This window comes from Phoca vitulina, unplaced genomic scaffold (assembly GCF_004348235.1).
Source record: "Phoca vitulina isolate PV1807 unplaced genomic scaffold, GSC_HSeal_1.0 scaffold19, whole genome shotgun sequence".
NCBI classification, from domain to species: domain Eukaryota; kingdom Metazoa; phylum Chordata; class Mammalia; order Carnivora; family Phocidae; genus Phoca; species Phoca vitulina.
Genome location: NW_022589722.1, coordinates 20,755,960 through 20,777,992, shown reverse-complemented (window position 1 = coordinate 20,777,992; position 22,033 = coordinate 20,755,960). Strand labels below are relative to the sequence as shown.

The following is a 22,033-nucleotide window of genomic DNA, read 5'->3' as shown; positions in this document are numbered from 1 at the left end:
GCTGGTAATCTTGATCCTTATGAACTACTGCTACGTGACAGAATGTCACAAGGGAACTCAGACAGACAGAGAGGTGGGTGTTGAAAGCCTTGGTTCCGAGTCTGGAATTGGAGGCAGTCACCCCAGAAAAAGGGCCCTTGGAGGTCACTTAGCCCAACTTTCTTTGTCCTAGTGAGGAAACTGAGGCCCAGAGAGAAGTAGCAGTCTCAGAGACCCACGGCAAGTCAGGGGCAGAGCTGGACTAGCTGATGTCCTTGCTTTTTTCCCCTCACTCTGCCTGCCATTTTGGCATCTTCAAATCCTCTTTTTCCTGCTAGTTGTTGAAGTGTTGACTTCAGATGGTCTGGGACCCTGAGAAGTGAGGCCAGAGCACACTCCTTTTCCTTGTGGATCTCTATAACACCTACTGTGTACTGGACATTTGCTAGGCACTCAGGGAAGGAGCCACAAACATATATATCAACCCCTAGTTGTTACAGAGAGCTTCACCATTTTCATAGTGTGTGTGTGGGTGTGTGTGGGTGTTGGGTAGTTAACGATGGCTTTCCTAAGAAGTGAATAATACCAGCCCATTCTACAGGGGAAGTATTATTAAGAGCAAGCTTTTAAAGACCATTACGAGCAGGCAAGTGGGCAAGGGTATTTCTGGACTTACTGTGTTTCCATATTAAACACTTAGGAATATTCTTAATTTCCACAGTGCTCTCTCTGAATGGTCCTTTGATATCCCTTTCATTTTCCCAAGTCTGCACAGAGTTTCAAACATGAGACAGATCTTGGCTTCTGGGGGACAGCTGTGGTCCCATGTGACTGGAGTATAGAGCATATCCTGGGGGATGGCCACAGTGGAACTCGAGAAGTAGACCAAAACCAGACTGGATGCGAGACTTTGTGTATCATTCAAAAGTATTTGGGCTTCGATCTGCGAATAGTGGGCAGCGTCCAAAATCCTCTGTCTAGGACAGTGACATGCTGAGATGTGGGTCCTACAAAGATCTCTCTGGGCACTGTGAAGAGGAGACTTGGGGTCGAGGCAAGACCTTTGTGCCTAGAAGAGGACACCCTCAAACAGGTGAAGAGTTAAGTAGGAGGCCACAACTTGTGAGCTGTCAGAAGACATCATATGGATAATTTCCACATGACTAAGACACAACTGAGGGTGATGGGAATGGGGGAGGAGATATCACTGAGGAAGTAGGGTTTGAGTTGAGGGAGTTTTTGAGAGGCAGCTTCCTAAGCACGGGGAGTGGCATGGACAGAGCGCATCGTGAGCAGATAGAAGATGATTGTGGAAGGCAGCAGAGCCAGGGGCCAGGCAGAGGAGATGCAGCTAAGAGGAGACCCAGGACCGCTTTCTGGGGAGCACTGAATGCCAGGTGAAGAAGTAAGAACTCCCACTTGTAGGCAGGAGAGGCTCCCGGAGGGTTTTGAGCAGCAGATAGCATGAAGAAAGCAGGATTTGAAGATCAGTCCAGGAGTGAAATGCAGAAGAGGTTGGTGAAGAGGTTGGAGTTAGCTCCCCAAGTTGCAGATCATGCACTGACCACTGCCAGGCCACATGCCCTGTCCAGACAAGTTGGGTTTGCTCACCCAACGTGGTCCAGGACTTTTAAAAAAGGGAGATTTCGTCAAAAGATCTCATAAAAGGCAAGTTTCTGGCTTCATTTGCAAAACAGAGGATTTGGTAAAACCAGACCCAAGTATTTCTACGTGACCACTGTCTGCTGGAGTTGGGTCACCATGGTCCCCTTTAGGTGCAGGTTTGAGTTCCATGAGAGTTTTCCCATAGAAATCCTGCTTTATTTATTTTTGGTGCCAGTCTGCATGGCAATTTTTAAAACTTCTTTTGAATGAGTCATCAACATTTAAGTTTTTGAGGATTTTATATAAATATCTAGATTTGGGCTTCAACAAAAAGTCATTAGGGCCACCTGGGACTTCATTCCTATGTGGCCATAACGGCTGGGGCTCAGGCCATTCTTCCTTTCACCAGTCCCACCCACTCCCCCTTGCTCTCTACAGAGGCCTGCGTTAGCTGCCATTTATCAAAGAGGTTATGCTTGCCTACAGAAGTATGAAATGTTTCTTGTACTTGAGTCATTATCAAAAGTGGGAAAATGAAAGATGGAGCAAGGTGTGTGCCAAAACGTCCAGAGAGTGCATTGTGGAAATTAAGAATATTTCTATTTGTTCACTATGGAAACAAAGAGAATACCGAAGATCTACTAGAAAAGGCTAGCCCACTTCATCCAGCCCTGGGGTCACCTGCTTAGGCCCTGTAGCATTTAGCTTGGGAGTCCCTGGGGTAGAGGCAGGAAAATTGAGTAACACTCAGCAGTCTGGATTCTGAGCCGGGCCCTATGCTACAGAGAGGAATAAGATAAGGGATTGTGACCCCAGGACTAGGAGCTGAGGGTCTATTGAGGTGTCCTGGGAATGAGGCAATGGGAGGGAAATGAGAGTAAGAAGGGGGACACTTCTGGAGGGGAGAATCAGCAACATTGGTGACTCTTTACACAGTTGGTGTCAGAGAGAATTGCAGATGGCTTCAGGGTGACAGATACTGGGCTCCCAGGAGCATGGTGGGTAAGAGAAGTCAAGAGATCCACTTTGAAGGAGGCTGATAACTTGGGCCCCGGGCACAGGGAGTTTGAAGTACTGAGTTTTCAGGTGGGTGGACAGTGCTGATTGCATGGTGGTTATGCACATTGGCTTTGAATCACTTGAGTCTCACGTGGACCTTGTTCTTGCTTTGCTTTGCTTAATCTCTCCATGCCTTAGTTCCTTGAAAATACTCCCCTCCGTGCAGGATCATGGTGAGGATTAAAGATAGCATAATTAAAAGCTTAAAAATGACTCCTGGCACAGAGGAAGTGCTCTGTAAACCTGAGTCATTTTCACTATTGCCTTTGAGGACAAGGTGGAAAACCTCCAGAACAGAGATGATTCCATAGGCAAAGAACCAACAGGGAGGCTTGAAGAAGAGTCACAGGAAGGGAGAAAATGGTGAAGTGAGGAGTCAGAAAGAAGCAGCTGGGAAACAAGGGAAGAGGGTGTCATTGAGGCAGGGAGGAAGGGTTTGGGAGGGGAAGACAAAGATCATGCTACAGAGGCCTGGAGGAGCTTTACAGCAGGGGTTCACCATTGGGGGAAATTTGACCAGAGGACTCTTGACAATGTCTCCAGACATTTTTGGTTCTCACAACTGGGCATGGGGGTGCTATTGCATCTAGTGGGCAGTGGCCAGTGATGTTCCTGATACCATGCAATGCTCAGGACAGCCCCCCACAACAGAGAATTATCCAGCTCTGAATATCAATAATGCCGAGATTGGGAAACCCTTCTCTAGATCCAGGAGGCTATCAGATTTGACTCATGGTCACACCACCAACAGATGTGTGACCTTGGCGAGCTTCTTAACCACTCTGTGCCTCAAGTTTCCTTATCTGGAAAATGGGGATGATAACACCTGCTGTCAGATTTAATGAATGAAGATACACAGGGCCTGGAATAGAGGCTCATGGTACGTTAGTTTTTATTAGAAATCAGGGAAAGTGAGGGCATAACAGAGGCCATGGCATCTTGGTTTGGCATTTTGGAGTGACCTCAATGTGATTTCATAGAGGTGGAGAGGAAGTTGAGCCAGATGCAGAGGGTTGTGGAGATGGGTACATGGGAATTGGGGCTAGCAGGCATAGACTGCCCTGTCCAACAGTTATAGCAATGGAAGGAAGAAGAGGCTAATTATATGGCCACCAAGCCAAGTAGAAGGGCTTGCTTCACACTCATTTATTTATGGATGCCAACCTAAAGTTTTGGTTAATGCCCAAACCGTATTATAGTTGACCCTTGAACATAGCAGGTGTTAGGGGTGCTGATGCCCTGCACAGTCAAAAATCTGTGTATAACTTCTGACTCCCCCAAAACTTAAGTACTAATAGGCTCCTGTTGACCAGAAGCCTTACCAATAATATAAACAGTCAATTAACACCTACTTTGTCTGTTATGTGTATTCTATACTGTATTCTTACAATAAAGTAGGTTAGAGGAAAAAAAATATTATTAAAGAAATCCTAAGGAGGAGAAAATACATTTACATTATTGTACTGTATTTATTAAAAAAAAAAAAATCTGCATATAAGTGGACCTGAGCAGTTCAAACCCATGCTGTTCAAGGGTCAACTTGGTCAATGGAAATTTTCAAAACAAAAAAAATCACCTGCAGCCTCACCACCTTAACAAATTAGGAATTTTCCATCTCCTCTTCCAGGACCATCATTTTTACTGTGTTCCCTTTTCTATTGTTCTATGTCACATGAAATTGTCCCATAAGCATTTTCCATGATATTACATCATTGTTATATTTATCATTTTTTTCCAAAATAAAGATAACCTCATTGTCTTTTCCTGGTTGTAAAAAATGCTCTGTGCTCTCCCCTTTTTTAAATGTAGATAGCACCAAAAAGTCTGAAGAAGAATATAATAACCCTCATTTTCCATCCCACCCTTCAGAGATAACCAGGTTAGCATTTTGGTAAACATCCTTCCAAATGAATCTCCATGTATTTATTGAAGTGTTGATTGTAATTCTTTCATGTAAATATGAACATTCCTTAACCCTCAGTTCATTTTCAGCCTTAAATCGGAAGTTTCTTATTGTTGGGGTTGGGGTTGTTGTCTTGGGAAGTGGGGAGGCAGCTGTGGGTGGCCACACACAAGAGCAAAGGAAGCTGGGAAGCTCTGAAAGTGGCTAGAAGGAGGAAATGCTGGCTAGATGTGCAGTGTACCCATGTCCACAGGCTGCTGTGGCCAAGCACCACAGGCTGGGTGACTCAAGCAAGAGAAATGTAGTCTCACACAGTTCTGGAGGCTGCAAGTCTGTGATCAAGGCATGGGCAGGGCCATGCTCCCTTCTCAAGGATGCAGGTGAGGGTCCTTCCTCGCCTCCTTCCAGCTTCTCGTGGTTGCCAGCAATTCTTGGCATTCCTTGGGGTGGAGACATATCACTCCAATCTTTGATTCCTTTGTCACATGGCATTCTACTCTTCCTGTGCGTCTATGCCCAAATTTCCCTTTTCTTCTAAAGACACCGGTCATGGGATGAGGGCCCAGTCTACTCCAGTACAACCTCATCTTGACTTGATTAAATCTGCAAAGACCTATTTCCAAAAAGGTCACATTCACCGGTAACAGGAAGTAGGACTTCAGTGTATCTTTTGGGGGGACATAGTGTAATTCATAACATGTGGAATCCCCAGAGTGATGGAGGAGGAGGATGGAGCAAGGATAGAGCAGTGTAGACGCCTTCTCTGAAAGGAAGAGGCCAGGACAGAGAGACGGAGATTCTTGAGGCTTGAGAAGGGAGATGGGGAAGCCTCTTTCCTCCAGCAAGTTGTGTCTGTGTTTTATTAAGCTCCTGATGGTTCACAAAGGGGGCCCCAGGATTCATCAGAGAGCCCGGCCGTCCATACGCCGCATGGGGCCCCTTCCCCACCACCGTCATGCCGTGTAGCTAGCAGCTGCCGTGCGGGCCCCACAGGCCTCGCTGCAGCATCCTGTTGTCCGCTCCTTGCCAGACTCTTGGTTGGCTGCCACCTAATTTCTTTTCAGCCTGGACTAATTTCTTGCAGTCCTCAGGCTGGCGGGAAGCATCCCTAATTCCCAAAGCCCTTCCATATGGCCCTCCGTCTGCAAAGTGTGCACAATCTCCTCTGCTCAGTCCTTGTTGCAGGACAGTGGTCCATAAGCCTTCAGGAGCATGGAGACCATTGCAGTGTTTTGATCTCCTCCTTTCTTCTCAGGACACCTGTTTTTGCTGGTGTGCTCAGTTCTCTTGGTCTCCTTTCTCCAGATTCTGTACCCAAGGTTGAATTTTCAGACAATGGAGGGGGATGGAGAGGGATCGAGGAGTGTGGAGATGCTTCAGAGAAAACCAGAAGCCTCTCTGCTGGTGGACACCAGTGTCAGAAAGTCTGGAGCCTTCCCAGAAATGGCTGGGGTCAGATCTGGGTGTGATAGGTCAGTATGACCAAAATCAGCAGCATCACCACCCGTTGTCATTCTGACTCTTGGGGAACAAGGGACCATTACAAAATTGCAGTCAACTGGCTAAGAATAATGAAGCTTCAACTTATTAACTCAAGTCCCAGGCAAAGCCTAGTCAAGATCTGTTCTTGCCACCACAGGCTTCTGCATATTTTAGGGAATCATTACACTTCTCTGATGGTTAAAAGTCACTCAGCCTTCGGCCCCCTGCCTCTACTGCCTGAAGCACCCTGTAATCTCCAGGCACTGCCTCACCTGTCCCATCTCTACCATTTAATTATATGTTGTCCTTGATTTCCTCTCCAATGCTGACAGCCACTTCTGAGAAAGATCTGGAATCAGGAACCCAAATAATATAGCTCATATTAAGTCTAAAGCTGAAAGAATAAGAAAACCCAGGTATAGGCTCCAGCCAGGATGTGTGGTATTGAAGGCAGCCTTCTTGCCCAGGCATGAAAGATGCAGGGCTTGGACCCAGTGGGACTATGGAGACAAGAAGGAAGGGGGCTCGTGAGAGCCGTTGGGACTTCTTACCCAGCCTCATCTCTTGCCATCACCTCATCAGACCTTATACTCCAGCAATGTAACCAGTTGCAAACTTTGCCACTTCCTCCCAATATCAGTCAGAGCAAAAGTGATGCCAAGCAACTGACCCAATTCACCAGTTGTAGACAACAAAGGGAACTTAATAGGTCATATAACTCAGAAGAAAAAGTTGGGTACAGGGACTGTTCCCTCTACCCGGAACATCTGCAAAACCTTGCCCACATGACAAACCCCTAGTCTTCCTTCAAGACCCAAGCCTTCTGGCACATGCTGACCCACACCCACCCCCAGACAGAGTTGAGTACGTCTTTGGTCCACCTTTGTATCTTGTACTTGCTTCTATTATTTCACTTACTTACTGGTGCACTTCGTGAGTCCTAGTCCTTTAGAATTGCACTCAACTCCTCTTGGATTGGGGGTATCCTGAAAACAGGGATCATGTACCTGTCATCTCAGGGTCTCCAGCCCCTACCAGGGTGCTTGGCCCACTGCCAGGGCCTGAGAATTGCTGGTGGCCACATCCTTGATATCAGGACTTGGCCATTCCCTGACTGGATAAAGAAGCTGGGGTGCTGGGTATGGAGGGAGGAACTTCATGCCACAGGTCCCTTGGCTCAAGTCACTAATTTCTCTGCATTCCTTGCAAATCCCTCATACCACAGGCTGTCAGGAAGGACCCTGTGCATTCGATGCAGCAGTGAATGGCAACATTTGAACTGTAACACATGCCTGGTTTGCCCAGATTTATCACTCATAGAAAGTGTTTATTTTTTCACATATTATACTTGATAATGTGAGGAGGTCATGGGTCCATCTTGAATTCCTTGGGGTTAAAACTTTCTTGATGATGCTAACATATCTCCAGGAATACAGAGCATGTTCCCTTGTAAGGCAGCGCCTAGTTGTTAGGGACCACATGATACATCCTGGCAACCCTGGCTGTCAGCACCAGGTCTCTTCTCTAGGAGTACAAGTAAAGAGGTCCCTCCCTTTTCCAGTAGTCATTTCACTTCATGCCCATTCATTTATTCCCTCACTTACACATGTATTCATTAACTCGGTCATTCATTTAAAAACATGGGTATGGTCTATTTTGTTCAAGACAGGCAGGTGTTCTGTTCTCATTGAGCTGTCATCTTTAGAGGGAAGAGACAGACAATAAAAAACTAAACCGATAAACAGGAGAAATAAAACTGCCACAAGAGTTGTGAAGAAAGGAAAATAGGGCAATATGGGGCTTAGGGCAAATTTCAGTAGAGTGAGCAGGACAGGTATCTTTGTGGAAATGAACTCAAGCTGATGAGTGAGTGATGAGAACGAGACCCCCTGGGCACCATTTGGGGAAGAGTGTCCAGGGAGAGAGTTAGAGGAAGAGATAGTGTCAGTGTGGCTCAGTGGCAGTGAGGGAGGGAGAAAGGTAGAAAGTGAGGGTGGAGAGGTGGGCAGGGGTCCTGTTGCCATGGTAAGGAGCCTAGGATCTGCTGTCAGAAAGAGGAAGCCTTCAGAGGGCTTTTAAGCAGGGAAGGGCTATATAATTTTGAAAGAACTCTTTGAATACAGCATCTTGAGGTAGATTTCCAAATCCTTAAAGACAAAAAGGAGTGACCACTACTGTTATTTCAAAGAATCAGAAAGATTCCAATTTAGAGATGAGTTCTAGAAGTCCTGGAGAGAAAGCACATCATAATATCTGGGATTGGAATGGGGCCATCCCAGGACAGGCCCTCAGATACTCCTCTTGGAAGATGATCTTGGAAGGGCACCCTCTTTTTCTAGATAGCCAGATTTTCCCCCACAGGCTGTGTCTTTCTTATGAGTTCTCCACAAACAGTGAAAAACTGGCAGGCTAGCCAGCATGAGACCTTTGATTATTTCCTCCTGGGGCAGAGTGGAGTTATCCCCAGTGAGACACCAGGTTTGCCTCTGCTGTTGTCTGTGGGGGAGCCACCCTGCTGGGAGTAAGGGGTGTCTCATTGTGAGAACCAGGGCCCCAGAGGACCCTCTGATCATCAAAGCAGAGAGAGAAATCAAAAGGGAAAGACTGATAGATTTGACTAGGAGGGAATGGAAAATGTGTTTATATGGTTTTTTGAAAATGCACAGCCATAAAAAAAGGGGGGGGCAAGCAAACAACTAGTAAAAATATTGCCACACAGGACAATGTGATAAAGATAAAGGGCAGGATCCTATACACAGAGCTCTGTGAGCAGACTTTTACAGAAAAGAAAAGAAAAGAAAAGAAAATGCACACCATTAATGAAAGTACTCAAACTCACTAAAGTCACAGAAATGCAAACTGAAACAGCAGTGGGGATACAGGGTATCTTAGGGGAAGTTGCTTATCAAATTTTTTAAAAAATGTATTTTTCAAAAACTGCTGTGCTGGTGAAGCTGTAGTAATATGGACACTGACATGTGCAACTGGTGGCTTACGCCTTTAGAAAGGGGGCACGTTTGGGTACTTAAAAAAAATTCATACCCCTTAAGCCAGTAATCCCACTTCTCAAAATCTATCATAAGGAAATAGTTAAAAAGGAAGGCATTGATTTGTGTGCAAACATGTACATGTGTGAAGTTTTGGAAACAATCTACTTGGTAATAGTGGATGATAAGTTGACTTCATTATGGTATGTCCATTCAATAGACTGTTAGGTGGCTGTTAGAAATGATATTTTTGAAGATATTTTGTTATTAGAAGAAATGCTCACACTATAATATGTGGAAAATAGAAAAATAATAATAGAAAGCATGAAATCAGTTATGAGTATGAATGCATATTATATACATTAAAAATAGATAAGCGGATTGTAGTGTACATATAAGGAGACACATAAAAGGTTATTAGGGATTTTCTCTGAGTTGAGAATTACAGGTAACTTTGTTTACTTCTTTGTGTTTTCGACGCTTTTTTTTCTTTTACACAATGAACATATATTACTTTTAAAATCATATAAAAGCAAAAAGTGGGTATATTTTGTGAGTGCTGTCTATTGTCATCAGATCCCTGTTAGAAACACCACTCGCCCCTTCCTCCCTTCCTTCTCTATTGCTGTAAGACCCAGTGAAGTGAAACACAAAGAGCAGGAAAGCCAGAGGAGAGACCTGCGTATGACCTGCTGTTCTGACATGGTTTTGCCTGGGACACATCACTGTCTTGCTATGGGCTCATGTGACCTGGGACACATCACTGCCTTTCTGTAGGCCTCAGTTTCCCCATCTGTAAAATACATTAGTTGGACTGGCTCAACTCTTAAAATGCAATAAGGATATAGACATAATAATTCCAAGCTTCTAACCCAACTCTGACCCTAACTACAGAATGATGTGATTGACCATTTCCATGAGCACAATGTCAGCCATACCCAAGATGTCACCATCCACCTGGCTCCCCTAGGATGAGTTACAACTCCATGAGGGAAACCTTTGCCATTTCCTCTGGGGATGAGGGGGTGATGTTCATGTACGTCATTTGTTCCTTCAACATGTACTTATTACACCTCTGCTCCCCTGGCACCAGGCCCTGGGGTGTACAAGGAGACCCAAGCTCAGAACAATTTGAGAAGTGTCTGCACCTGCAGCTCATTCTTTCCTTCTGTCTCCACTAATCGGGGGCAAGTCCTTTCCATTTGACAGTTATTTTAACTTAAATTTGCATTACTTTAAAGAGAAACAGTTTATTTGAAGCTAAGGGTCTAACTCTGGATGAGCCAAGTGGATCATACCATTTTAATTGTAAACCACCTACGCAATGTGAAGCTGATTTTCTTGTGTGACCTAGAAGTGAGGAATCTAGAAATAGATGGATCCTTGGCAGTGCAAGTAAAACAGTGTGTGAATTCACCTGGAGTCATGTGATGGAAGGAAGAGTATATGGACTTGGAGTGAGATCACCTGAGTTCACACATGCCTCTCCTACTTCCCAGCTTTGTGACTTGGGGAAGTTCCTAACTTCTCTGAGCTGCGTGTTCCCATCTACAAAGTGGGGAAATAGTCCTGACCTTACCCAGGTCTGCTTGTGAACACTAATCAGGATCATGTCTCCAAAGGGTCCCAGCAAAGAGCCTGCCATGTTCTTGGCCATCACATTAATGTTCTTGCGCTTTCCAGAGGTTGCTACTTGAAAGGGATGAGACCTGTTTGAAATATACAGGTTATGTATGAATGTATACATATTATGTATATATATATAAGTATATATATAAACCATGCTGCATGGTAGTTGAGAACTAGGGCCATGAGGCTACACGTATCTGACCCTGCCATGTACCTGCAGCATGTCTTTTTGAGCAAGTGACTTAATCTTTGTGAGCCTCAGGGTGCTGTTGACACAAAATGAACACATTTTGGAATTTCTTAAAAAAAAAAAAAAAGAGAGAGAGAGAGAGAGTTATTCAAGCCCAAGTTAGGACAGGGCCAGGGATGCACAGTCTTCACAAAGAAGAGAGTGTTCTGGTAAGGGAACATTTGATGTAGGTTTATATACATATTTTGCATAAAAAGTTGCAAATTATTAGACAAAGAACATTTCAGAAAGTTGCAGGCCTTAAGTTTCTAATATTTGCAAGGCTGTGTGACTTGAGTCTTATAGGAACCAGGGAAGTTTCTTACTTTTTCTTATCTTTTGTGTTCAGAATGCTCCTTTTTGGTTATTTTCTTTAACAAAGCAGATGTACACCACGTGCGCTTGGGGCAGACATAGAGCCCATGCTCTGAGGTTTTGCCGGGTCATTTTGACCTTGGTAAATGTTGGAGTATAGCTTCCCTGGAAGCCGAGGAGCAGGGCCCACAAACATTAAAAGTTGAAAATCTCCTTTATCAGTGCTCCTCTGTAAAATGGAGTTGCCGGCAGCATTGCCCACATCCTTGAGCAGTTAGGAGGATTCAGTAAGGTAGTAGGTGTTGCCTAATAAAAATGGAGGTGGAATCACTGAGTTATCTCATACATTTTCCTCTGATTGTAAATAAATATTTGTTCAATGTAGAAAAATCTAAAAAACCACCTAAAAAATAAAATGAATAAAATATCAGTTGTTTTCAGCCCCTTTATTTTGTAGCTGCTATGTATTTGCATCCACCTGTCCCCATCCACACTCCCCCACCCCATCGCCATTCTGAACTGAGGGCCCCTGGCTGGCGGCACCCATGCCAGGTCAGTGCTATCCCTGTAGACTGTGGCCCAATGCCCTGGTGTTTCAGCAATGCCCCATGTAGTAACACTGCTGCTGACCCCTCTCTTGGCAGATCCTTCAAGCCAGACTTCATCCTAGTCCGTCAGCATGCCTACAGCATGGCTCTGGGTGAAGATTACCGAAGCCTGGTCATCGGCCTCCAGTACGGAGGGTTGCCTGCTGTCAACTCCCTCTACTCTGTCTACAACTTCTGCAGCAAGCCCTGGGTGGTAGGTGCTGGGCCAGGCTACCTAGAATGAGGTGGGCAGCGGGTGGCCTCCCAGCCCTGAAATGGGCCCATCCTCCGGCATGGAGGCCTCAGTAATGGCTCTTTCTTAAGCAACTGAATAACAAATATCATATAATAACATAGTATGAACATATTATGATATATTGTTATCTTATAATAACATCAGTGGTAAGAGGAGTACTATACTATTCTTACTTACATTAAATTATATCATTTTTGTTAACAGTGGGCACTATTCATTGAGCACTTACTATGTACCAGAAAATCATGCTGCCTGGTGCTCAAACTATTGCTATCATGTGAAGTGGACATCATTATTCCATTTGACAGAAAAAGAAGCTCAGCTTCAGAGCAGCTAAGGAACTCACCCAGGGTCATATAGACTATATTAGGAGTGAAACCAGAACTTGAAGCCATATCTCCCCAAACCCCAAGACTTGGTTTTCCCTGTTTTGTATTCATGAATTTCATTCATCCCTTGATTTGTTTGAGTCTCCATTCAAATGTTACCTGTAAGAGAGGGTTTTCCTAAGATACCCCCCTTCATTCCCCCCAATACTCTCAATTCCCTTACCCTGCTTTATTTTTCCTCCAGTACTTATCTCCATCTAGAATGATGTATTTATCCATTCTTTTGCATATTATCTGTCTTCCCTACTGGAAGTAATTCATTCATGCAACAAATATTTATTCAGCATCTGCTATGTTCCAGGCACTGTTCTAAGTCCTGGGAACATGGCAGTGAGCAGATCAGACCAAAGTCCCTGACCCATACATCTTATATTCTAGTGAGCAGGGGCACATGCTGTATATTAATAAATGTGCCAAATATGTAATATGTCATATAAGTGCCAAGAGAGAAGATAAAGCAAGGAAGGGAGATAGGAAATGTGGAGGCTGGGGATATATACAGTGTGCTTTCTGGAGCTCTACCTATCTTGTCTCTTATTTCCCTCTGCTTGGTCTCTTGGTGGTAGGACAGTGGTTGAGAACATGGGCAATGGAGCCAGATTGACTAGTTCTAGAAGCCTCAGTTTATGACCTGTGTCATCTTGAGCGACTTGCTTAACCTCTCTGAGTTTATTTTCCATATTTGTAAAATGATGATAATAATAGGGTCATCCTGGTAGGGTTATGAGTGAATACATTTGGCTGGCACAAAGTATACACTCAATACATGATGACAATTATTATATTCATTCAGTAAATATTGAGTGCCATCAAGGTCTCTGCAGAGTTGGCACTCAATATTTATTGAATGAATATATACATTAATTTAGTAGATATGGTTAGTTTTTAACCACTATTATCATGCCTCTGGTCTCCTTCTCATTCTACCCTGAGATTTTTTGCCTATGGCATCCCAGATTTGATGCCACTATCTGGAAAGGGTCTTAGATAGTATTAGCCCAACCCCCTTGTCTTTCCACACAGACATCGTGATGGCAGCAGCTAACATTCATCAGCACTGTGTGTGTGCTGAACTCGTAATGTACATATTGTATTTGATCTTCAGAACCACCCTGACAAGTACGTATTGCTAACATCTCCATTGTACAGATGAGGAAACTGGAGGTGGGCATCTCCAAAACTCGTGTGCTTGATCATAGACTTACTCTCTCAATCTCTGGACTTCAGCATCCTTATCTGTAAACTGAGGGATCCCCCATCATTTCCCATATTTCTGAGGTCCCTCAGACCCTCTAAGTGGATTCCATGTAGCACCACACCTTCAGACTCTACCCCAAGAGTTTGCAGACCAGTTCTAGCATGATGCAAAAAGTTCTTAAGTTACCCGTTCTCTCTGTCTGAACCATTAGTGTTGAGTTACTCCCAAGTCAGTCTGGTGCAAACCTTAGCGCCCCTTCTAGCCATTGGGCCACAAATTGTAGCTTACTCCTTCTTCCTGATCAGAATTACCCTGCCCTTTCCACTTCCACCAGGAGTTCCCTTTTGCTTTCTGGGTAAATTCCAAGCTCCTTGTTCCAGCCTTTAAGGCTCCCAGTGGTCTGTCACAGATCACCCTCTGTCAACTTCTCTCACTGTCCCCTGTACCCAAGGCCACAGCTGTGACAGCCACTGAGTGTCTCCAGGGCACTAGTCTCACTGCACACCTAGAATACCCTTCCATCTTCTCTTGTGTCATCTTCTCCAAGCACAAAGTGAGCTCCCAAGGGTGCCAAGTGGTGTGGGGTAGTGGAGGAAAATGTAAGTCCAAGGCCTGCCTCCCAGGAGCTTACCCTCCATCTCTGGAGATGGTAGCTATCTCTATGGCAAAACAAGGCCGTGCTGAAGCAAGAGGAGCCAGGTGTGAAAGGGATGCAGCTCGAGCAGTTGGAAATGAGTGTGGTTGTAAAAGCAGAAAAAATAGAGTTGACCCTTGAACAGTGCAGGAGTTGGGGTGCCAACACCCTGTGCAGTTGAAAATCTGTATATAACGTTTTACTCCCCCAAAACCTAACTACTGATAGCCTACTGTTGACTGGAAGCTTTACTAATAACATAAATAATTAAACACAATTTCCTATGTTATATGTATTATATGTTATTTTCTTACAATAAAGCAATCTAAGGAAAAGAAAATGTTGTTAAGAAAATCATAAGGAAGAGAAAATACATTTATAGCACTTGACTGTATTTACTAAAAAGAATCTGCATATAAGTGGACCTGTGCAATTCAAATCCATGTTGTTCAGCATGTTAGCTGGGATCTAACATTCGAGTGCTCCTAGGGACCAGGCACAGCTTTTCATACATTGTGTATTATTGGATCTCTTGTTTTCTCCATTTACAAATGGAATGACTTTCCAGGCTACACAGTTAGTAAGTAGTGGAGACTTTGAATCCAGAGTCTATACCATAAACTTTTATGCAGTACTACCTCTCTAGAAAGAAAGGCTTTGCAGGCTGGGGACGTGGCATGAATGTCAGCAGGTAGTGCTTGTGTGAAATGTTGAGGGTATAGTAAATGCTCATTAAATGTAATTGAGCTGAACTCAGTGGCCTGGCAGGAATGAAGGGTTGATGCAACCAGATAATTGAGAAGATGAATTTCCAGCCTAAGAATCTGGTTTTTATCTTGTAAACAGGGACTAGCTACTGCAGCTCAGCTCAGAATGGTCAGATACTTGAGACCTGGGATCGAGTAGGAAGTTCACCACAATGATTGACCAATGCTCTTTCTTCTCTCCTAGTTCTCTCAACTCATTAAGATCTTCCATTCCCTGGGTCCTGAGAAGTTCCCACTTGTGGAACAAACATTCTTCCCCAACCATAAGCCAATGGTGAGTGCCCTTTTTTACTCTGATGATCTTCATAATTTGGAATGAACACAGATGTCCATGTTTTCAATCCCTTTGAATGGAGGAGTGGGTTGAGGGTCCACTCCCTGACCACCTGGCCTCTAAGGAAGAGTTGTGATTTCCTATGGGAATGCCTGGCTTCCCTAGGGAAAGAATCAACTCTTCAGGTAAAGTTTGAGGTAGCAGGGCAAATGACAAAGGTAGATGGCATTCCTTGGGACATTGGGAATTTTTAGCAAATCTGGGGACAACTTGAGCTGGCATTTTTGGAGCCAGAGGTTGATAATAAAGATAAAAGATGTTTCAAAGGTTGGAAGTTGTTTCCCTTGGGCCCTGGGCAGAACCTGGTTTCAACTCTTATTTCAGTAAAAACAGTAATATTTTATTTGCGTTGATCATCAAAGGGCAGTTTCTTTGTATGTTCTCTTTACATTTTGACTTTTGTGTGTACCTGAGGTTGTCTCTGGGAAGTGGTTGGAGCTTAGCTTGGAGCACATGGTAGAGTCTCTCCTTTGGAGGACATCTGGGTGGGAAGGTTAACGTCTTTCTGAATAGGGTGGAGAGCTTTCTATCCCACAGCCAGAAGTTGGGTGGAAGAGTTCTGCGCAGCCGGAGATAGCCTGTGATGTGTCTGCTTGTGTGGTTGGTGGTCTTCTTAAACTGGTCAGAGGAATTCAGGGCCATGGCCCCATGCTTGCCACATAAGCAATGTGAATTTTGGGGAACAGGGTGGTTAATAGGGTATCCAAATGTCCCAGCTGGAGACTGCGGCCTGGTTTTAGAATCCCAAGCTCAGGCTGCTGACCTGGAGGATTCTGTTTGGAGACATTGATGGGTAGGACTGCAGGCTCCAAGGAGGAGCAGTCTAAACAAGCAGAGAGGTTTCCTTTGATTATCTTTCCCTTATATCTGATCTGGTAAGAGTCTTAGAATCCAGGATGTGCTGTTTAGAATAAGAAGGGTTTGTGGAACCTGGCATATTCCAACAAAGCATGAACACAGTAGAGGAAAGTCAAGGTTTATCATCAAGCCAGAATGAGTTTGAATCATAGTCTGCCAGCATACTAGGTCTTGAGCAATGAATTAACCCAAGTCTTGGGTTCCTCAGCTGGAAACTATGGAGGACAGTGGGGCAACCTCACTGGGTTGTTGAAGTTTAATATAATCATGTGTATCGAGTGCTATGCCTGACATATGATAGGTGATCAAAGTGGAATAGCTTAAAATAGGGGCATTATACCCCAGAACATTGTCAACAATGGGATGAAAGTTGGGTGAGGGGTCTGCAGCCAGCCCAGCCCATTGAGGATGAGATCCAGCTGTAAGCTCTTGGAGGAGCCCACCAGTTAGTGGGACCTCTTGAGTTCCTGGCAGTCCCAACTAGGCTGAGCCATACTTGGAATTTCAGGCAGGCATTTGGCATCAGACACTGATGTTTGCAGCCTTCCCCTCTCACTTCCATGGGGTGAGATTCTTAAGAAGAAAACAGGGAAAGCCATGTCAGGGCTCTGGTCTGGGAATACTTGTACTGCTTACTAATAGTTAATTAGATAGAGATCCAGATTCTGTAGAGCTATGGAGAACCCTGGCCATGGAATCAGGGAGCAAGCTCAGGGCAGGATTAGCAGTCAGGAGGAAATCTAGAATGCCTCTCCTGAAATTGTTCCTGCCTTGGGAAAAGACTAGAGCAGGGTGGGCTCAGACTGTAGAAGTGAATGAAAGTGAATGAATGGAGAGAAACGTGCATGGGCCTGTAGCCAGGATAAGCAGGACCAGCTTCCAAGGCCCTCTGCTGTCTATATTACCCCCAGTGGTGGTCAGGATATAAGGAGGCAAGAGACTGCAGGTGTGTGATAGAAATAAAACCATTTTACTGTTTAGAATAAAGGACACACTATAAAAAGTGAACATTATGCAACATTACAGACAATATACATTCACGGAATATAAAATTCATAAATAACATGGAGGAAAACTGTAAACAGTGCTACAAAATTTAGCAACAAATACATTCCTTCCAGACAGGGTTTTCTCTGGTTGGTTTCTCTCTATCACTTCTGGGTCTCAGGACAGCAGACTGGCTAAAGGGAAGGGTGAGAGCCTGGGAGAATCTATGAAGCCCCTCCCCTCAAAGCACAAACTGGTCTTTAAGTTCTTTCTCTCCTCACACTTCCCAAGAGCCAATTTGGAGGCTGTTGATATCCATCTCCCCTACACTTACACATTTATTTTTTTTTTGCTTCTGTCATCAGATTTTTAAAGTGTTTTCCTTGTGTAAAACTACTGTAGTGATATTTTTACTTTTGGTAGCCAGGAGCCAAACACTCAGGTGCCATCTTGGGGTAATCCACATTGGCGACCATCAAACAAAAAATGAAAGGCCAGGGCAGGGGAGGGTACTCTCTCCCAGGGGGCCACAGTGTCTCTGGAAAAAGTTCTTCCAATAAGTCTTTTGTTTCTTTAATTGCTCAAGAACCAATATATGAAAAATGGTGCTCATGGGCTGTACCTCAACTGCCATGATGTAGGTCTGGAGCTGGGTGACGGTAAAGGATAAGGGTCTCCAGTATTATCTACCCAACCAGATGGAGCACAGGTCTGAGAGGAGAGCGGCTGGGTATAGTGCTGTCTGGATAGGGAGGCAGAAGAGTTGGCCAGATGAGGCCAAGAGGTCTTGGAATCATAGCTCCCATGGCCCTGGATTTTTAGGAGAAATCATGGCTTCCCAATTGGGTGGTCAAAGATCAAGTGGAAGAAGAATGGGAATGACCAGCAGACTGCCCAGTGCCAGTTGATACAGAGCAAGGACATGAATGTACTTGCTATTTTCCCCTCCTCGTTCCTGCTCCAGAAAGCACTGGGATGCCGATAAAGGGAGGAGGATGGATGAGTCTCAAGGGCTAGTTCCTTCTCATTTCTCCAGTTTGCCAGTCGAGCTGCCTGCACAGTAGAAGTATTTTACCCTCCATTCCACTGTAGAATTTGATTCAGGAAAATGGTGACATGTGGGTTTCATTTTTTTTTTTTCTCTTAAACACAATGTACACATATTAAAGCCTACACATGACACAAGATTTAGCAAAATAAAACGTTCACGATATGATTGAAATACGGAAGTGTCTCAGCTACATAAATGACTTTAAATTATACAGTAAGTGAACAGGTGAAATAAACAAAGCTATAGCTTATAGAAAGCTCAAAAACCGCCCTCTGCCAACATCGCTTTGCAAAGGACCCTTCTTTGCCCAGGACCTGCTGTTCTCTTCGCCAGGGCCTGGCAGATGGGACTGTGGTTCCACCAACATTTCTGCAGGGGAAACTTCAGATGACTCATGCTCAGGCCTCACCCCAGGTCCTGCCTTGTGTGAGTGGAGGTGGCCCCACCAGGGACCAAGAATCACCAATGCTTCATAGAGGGGATGCTGATGTCCATTTGTGGGAGGACACTTGTGTGGGTTGGGTCAGGGGTTCCACCTTAGAAGACTTTAAGGTTGAAATCAAGAAAATCTCAGAACACCAAGGCTGGGGCTTACTTCTTAAAAACCACTGGACTGCTGACCTCAGCTCCTTTTGCTTATACTGCTGCATTGAGAGGGCAAAGCCTCCCATTTCCCACCCGCCAGATGGCATGACCATAAGGTGAAAGATACAAGAAAATAAAATGGATCCCACAGAAGCCGGATGCCTGTACTGCCTTCCCACTGAGGAGTTCTACCAAACACCTTGCCTGGGTGTGTGTGTGTGTGTGTGTGTGTGTGTGCACGCAAGACATTACAATGTGTTGTTTGCTTCTTTTTTTTTTTTTCTCCTGTTTCAATTGGCAGTTCTGTTTCCTAAAGTGGAATGAACTGAAGATACAAATACTAAGAGGATAAATACCCATAATCTGAAAAAAGAGACAGAGCAATCATGTTAAATGTCACCGTCCTACCACCCCCAACTCTGTAAAATATACATTCTCACCTACTCTTGGCATCTCACTTTCAATACTTAAACTTAAAATAATTTTATTTAATCAGAGAACTTATATTATAGTTTTATTTCAAAAAACACACACACACAAAAAAACCCTACAGCTGATTGCAGAGTCAGGCTTCCCCAGTGACCACTGATTTTAATCCCATGAGGTGAAGACCTCAGGAGGTGGTGTTCACCCACCAGTGAGCTGGGGGAAGAAGAAAAGGCTGTCTCGAAACCCAGGAAAGTGGCCATCTAGCTGAGGCAGGACACTTTGCAGTTTTCCCTCCTGTGCCCCGGCCCCTGACCCACACTAACTCTCATCTCCCACCTGAGCCAAGCCAATAAGGCAGTTAAATGAAGGCCCCAAACATGAAGCAGGAGAAAAGGATAGGGACAGAGGTCAGATGACCCCAGTTAGAGGGATGTCGAGAGTGTTCAGAATTTCAAATTTTAATTAAAATGAAAAAAAAAGTCAACTTGGAATGTCATGATTTTCTTCAAACAAGCAACAACAAAAAAATAGAAGAGATTATACTACTGGCATATTTAACAGCATTGAACAGAATTCTGTGTCCTGTAAAAAATTAGCTTATGTCCCCGTGTGGGTATATGCAAATGTGTATACAAACACATCCCCCTAGGTGAGCTAAACCCTACTTCGGAAATAGTATTCTCTACCCAAATCTACTTGACTATATCGGTGGATAGTGTATGGTGTGTGTATTCCTCCAATTTACATAAAGGCAAGCTCCTGGCCAAATCTACGAAAGAGTTTTCCAGGAGGAAGTCTTGTGGGAGATAGAGAGAGGAAAGACATTCATCTCAGTCTTTCACCTGAGCTTTTGTACAAGGCAGGCAAATTGCCTCCTGACCTCAGGCAGATGTTTAAGTCTTCATCAACTAAGAAAGTTCTGTTATTCTGGCCTGGCTGCTTGCTCCAGACTCAGAAACATCTGGTCAATCCCAGCGGCACTGGCCTGGGGAAACTGTGTGTACTGCATCCTCTCAGACCCTCTCCTGCCGTCTCTTCCTTCCCTCCCTCACTCTTACGTGCAGACACAGACAGACAGTCTGGTTGGGACATGCAGTAGCATCTCCTTGGTGTATAAGATCTTCTGCGTACCTTGAGTCTGTCTGCTTGCTGCCCTGGACTGATCCTGAAACAGTTGACCTCTCAGCATCTTCCTTGTCTGTGTCTTTTATGTACTGGGGTGGAGGAGAAGAGCCAAGGGAAAAGGGTCTGGGAGATGGTGAGGTGGGGAAGAAGAGAGAGGGGTAGATGTTAACAATGCCCAAATGGGGTAGTTTTTCGATATTTGTTTTCCTAAAAAAATAGATTATATTATCACGAAGAAGAGGAGTGTACATTCCTCATTCTTTCTGGCATGGCACCAAAAATTCCCGCGTGGAAATGGGTGATGTCAAGGCCAAAAAGAAGGGGCAGGGTGGGGCCAGGAGGATGGTTCCAAATAAACTCCATATGACAGCATAGACTTTTCCTTAAGTGTTCGAAGTGCTAAATTTGCAAGAAAACAGGCACTAATGTCATTGTCATCATCTGGGAAGAGTTAGTGTCCGAGGGAAGCTCAGCGGGAAGGGAGGGAGGTGAGGTGGGGTAGGGTCTGGTGCTCAGGGGTCTGTGGCATTGATGATGCTTTTGTCCGGGGGCGCCCATCCTCGGTACCAGCTGCAATAACCACCCTTCTGCCGGATGCAGGCGTAGTGTTTGGACTGGTAGCCAGGGTAGCCGAAATTGGAGAGCATGTCGGTCCAGAGGCACTCGTTCTTGGAGGTCACAAAGCAAGGCAGGTAGTAGCAGGATTTGATCTGCAATTGGATAACAGCCAAAGGTTGGTGGGCTCTGTCATGGTGGACCCAGTGCTGATGCTTCCTCAAGTCTAGATGCTCACCACTGTAGTGGAGCCCAGCCACATCAGTCCCTTAGTGAAAGTAATAGAACACTCACTAACACTTACTAAGCACCGCTGTGTACCAGATATTCTGCTCAGTGCTTCTATGTTATTCTCTTTAGTTCTCATAACAGATTTAGCTCCCTTTACAGATAAGGAAATAGAGGCTCACAGGGGTTAAGTAACGTGCTCCAGGTTACATAGCGCAAAAGTGGTGGAATTAGACATTCAAGAGAGCTTTTCCTTGTCAAATGGCAACAGGCAAGGATGAGCAATCTCAGCTGTTGTGGGAATTGAGGAATTAAAAAGATCAAAGCATAAACTTTGGGCATCCAGCTGCCCTAGGAGAGAAATCAGACTCAGTGAGCTGTGTGACCTGAGGCTAGTTACTTGAGCTCTCTGAGCCTCTATTTTCTCATCTGCAAAATGAGCGCAGTAGTAATGAAAACCGCACAGAGTTGTTATGAGAATTAGTGAGAGAACAGTGCAGCTCCCTCCAGCAGCAGGAAGGCTGTGTGCCATGGCCCTGGGCTTGAGTCAAGGAATTGGGCCTGATTGAAGAGTGACCTTCTGCAGCATTTGGTATCAGCAGTCCTGCGCCAGCTCGGCCACCTTCAGCAGGGGCCACCAATGAGGCAGCTGCCCTGGTGAGCCCACTGGGACTGCTCGACAGGACCTGTCAGCGTTAGGATCTTGTACCTGCCACAACCTTGAACCACAGGAGGGGCCAGGGATGCTGAAGAGTCCTTGTGCCCTGGCAGCTGCCAGGTGGGCAGCTTGGAGGCAGCAGATGACACAGAAAGGCATTCTTCTCCCACCTTCTTCGTTGCTCAACGAAGGGGGCAACATTCC

General features: G+C 44.9%; 2 protein-coding genes across 6 annotated transcripts in view; one reads left to right on the top strand and one right to left on the bottom strand.

Annotated features, from left to right (window-relative positions):
* Positions 1-22,033, top strand: part of SYN3 (synapsin III) — a 443,568-nt gene that overhangs the window by 130,989 nt on the left and 290,546 nt on the right. For all 5 annotated transcript variants that reach the window (XM_032416359.1, XM_032416355.1, XM_032416357.1 and 2 more), the window contains 2 exons: positions 11,833-11,989; positions 15,204-15,293. In XM_032416359.1, coding sequence (XP_032272250.1) covers positions 11,833-11,989; positions 15,204-15,293 — 247 coding nt within the window. The remainder of the gene's footprint in view (positions 1-11,832; positions 11,990-15,203; positions 15,294-22,033) is intronic.
* Positions 17,161-22,033, bottom strand: part of TIMP3 (TIMP metallopeptidase inhibitor 3) — a 58,252-nt gene continuing 53,379 nt past the window's right edge. Inside the window, exon 5 of the mRNA XM_032416360.1 lies at positions 17,161-21,098. Within this exon, the coding sequence (XP_032272251.1) occupies positions 20,901-21,098 (198 nt within the window). The 3' untranslated portion in view covers positions 17,161-20,900. The remainder of the gene's footprint in view (positions 21,099-22,033) is intronic.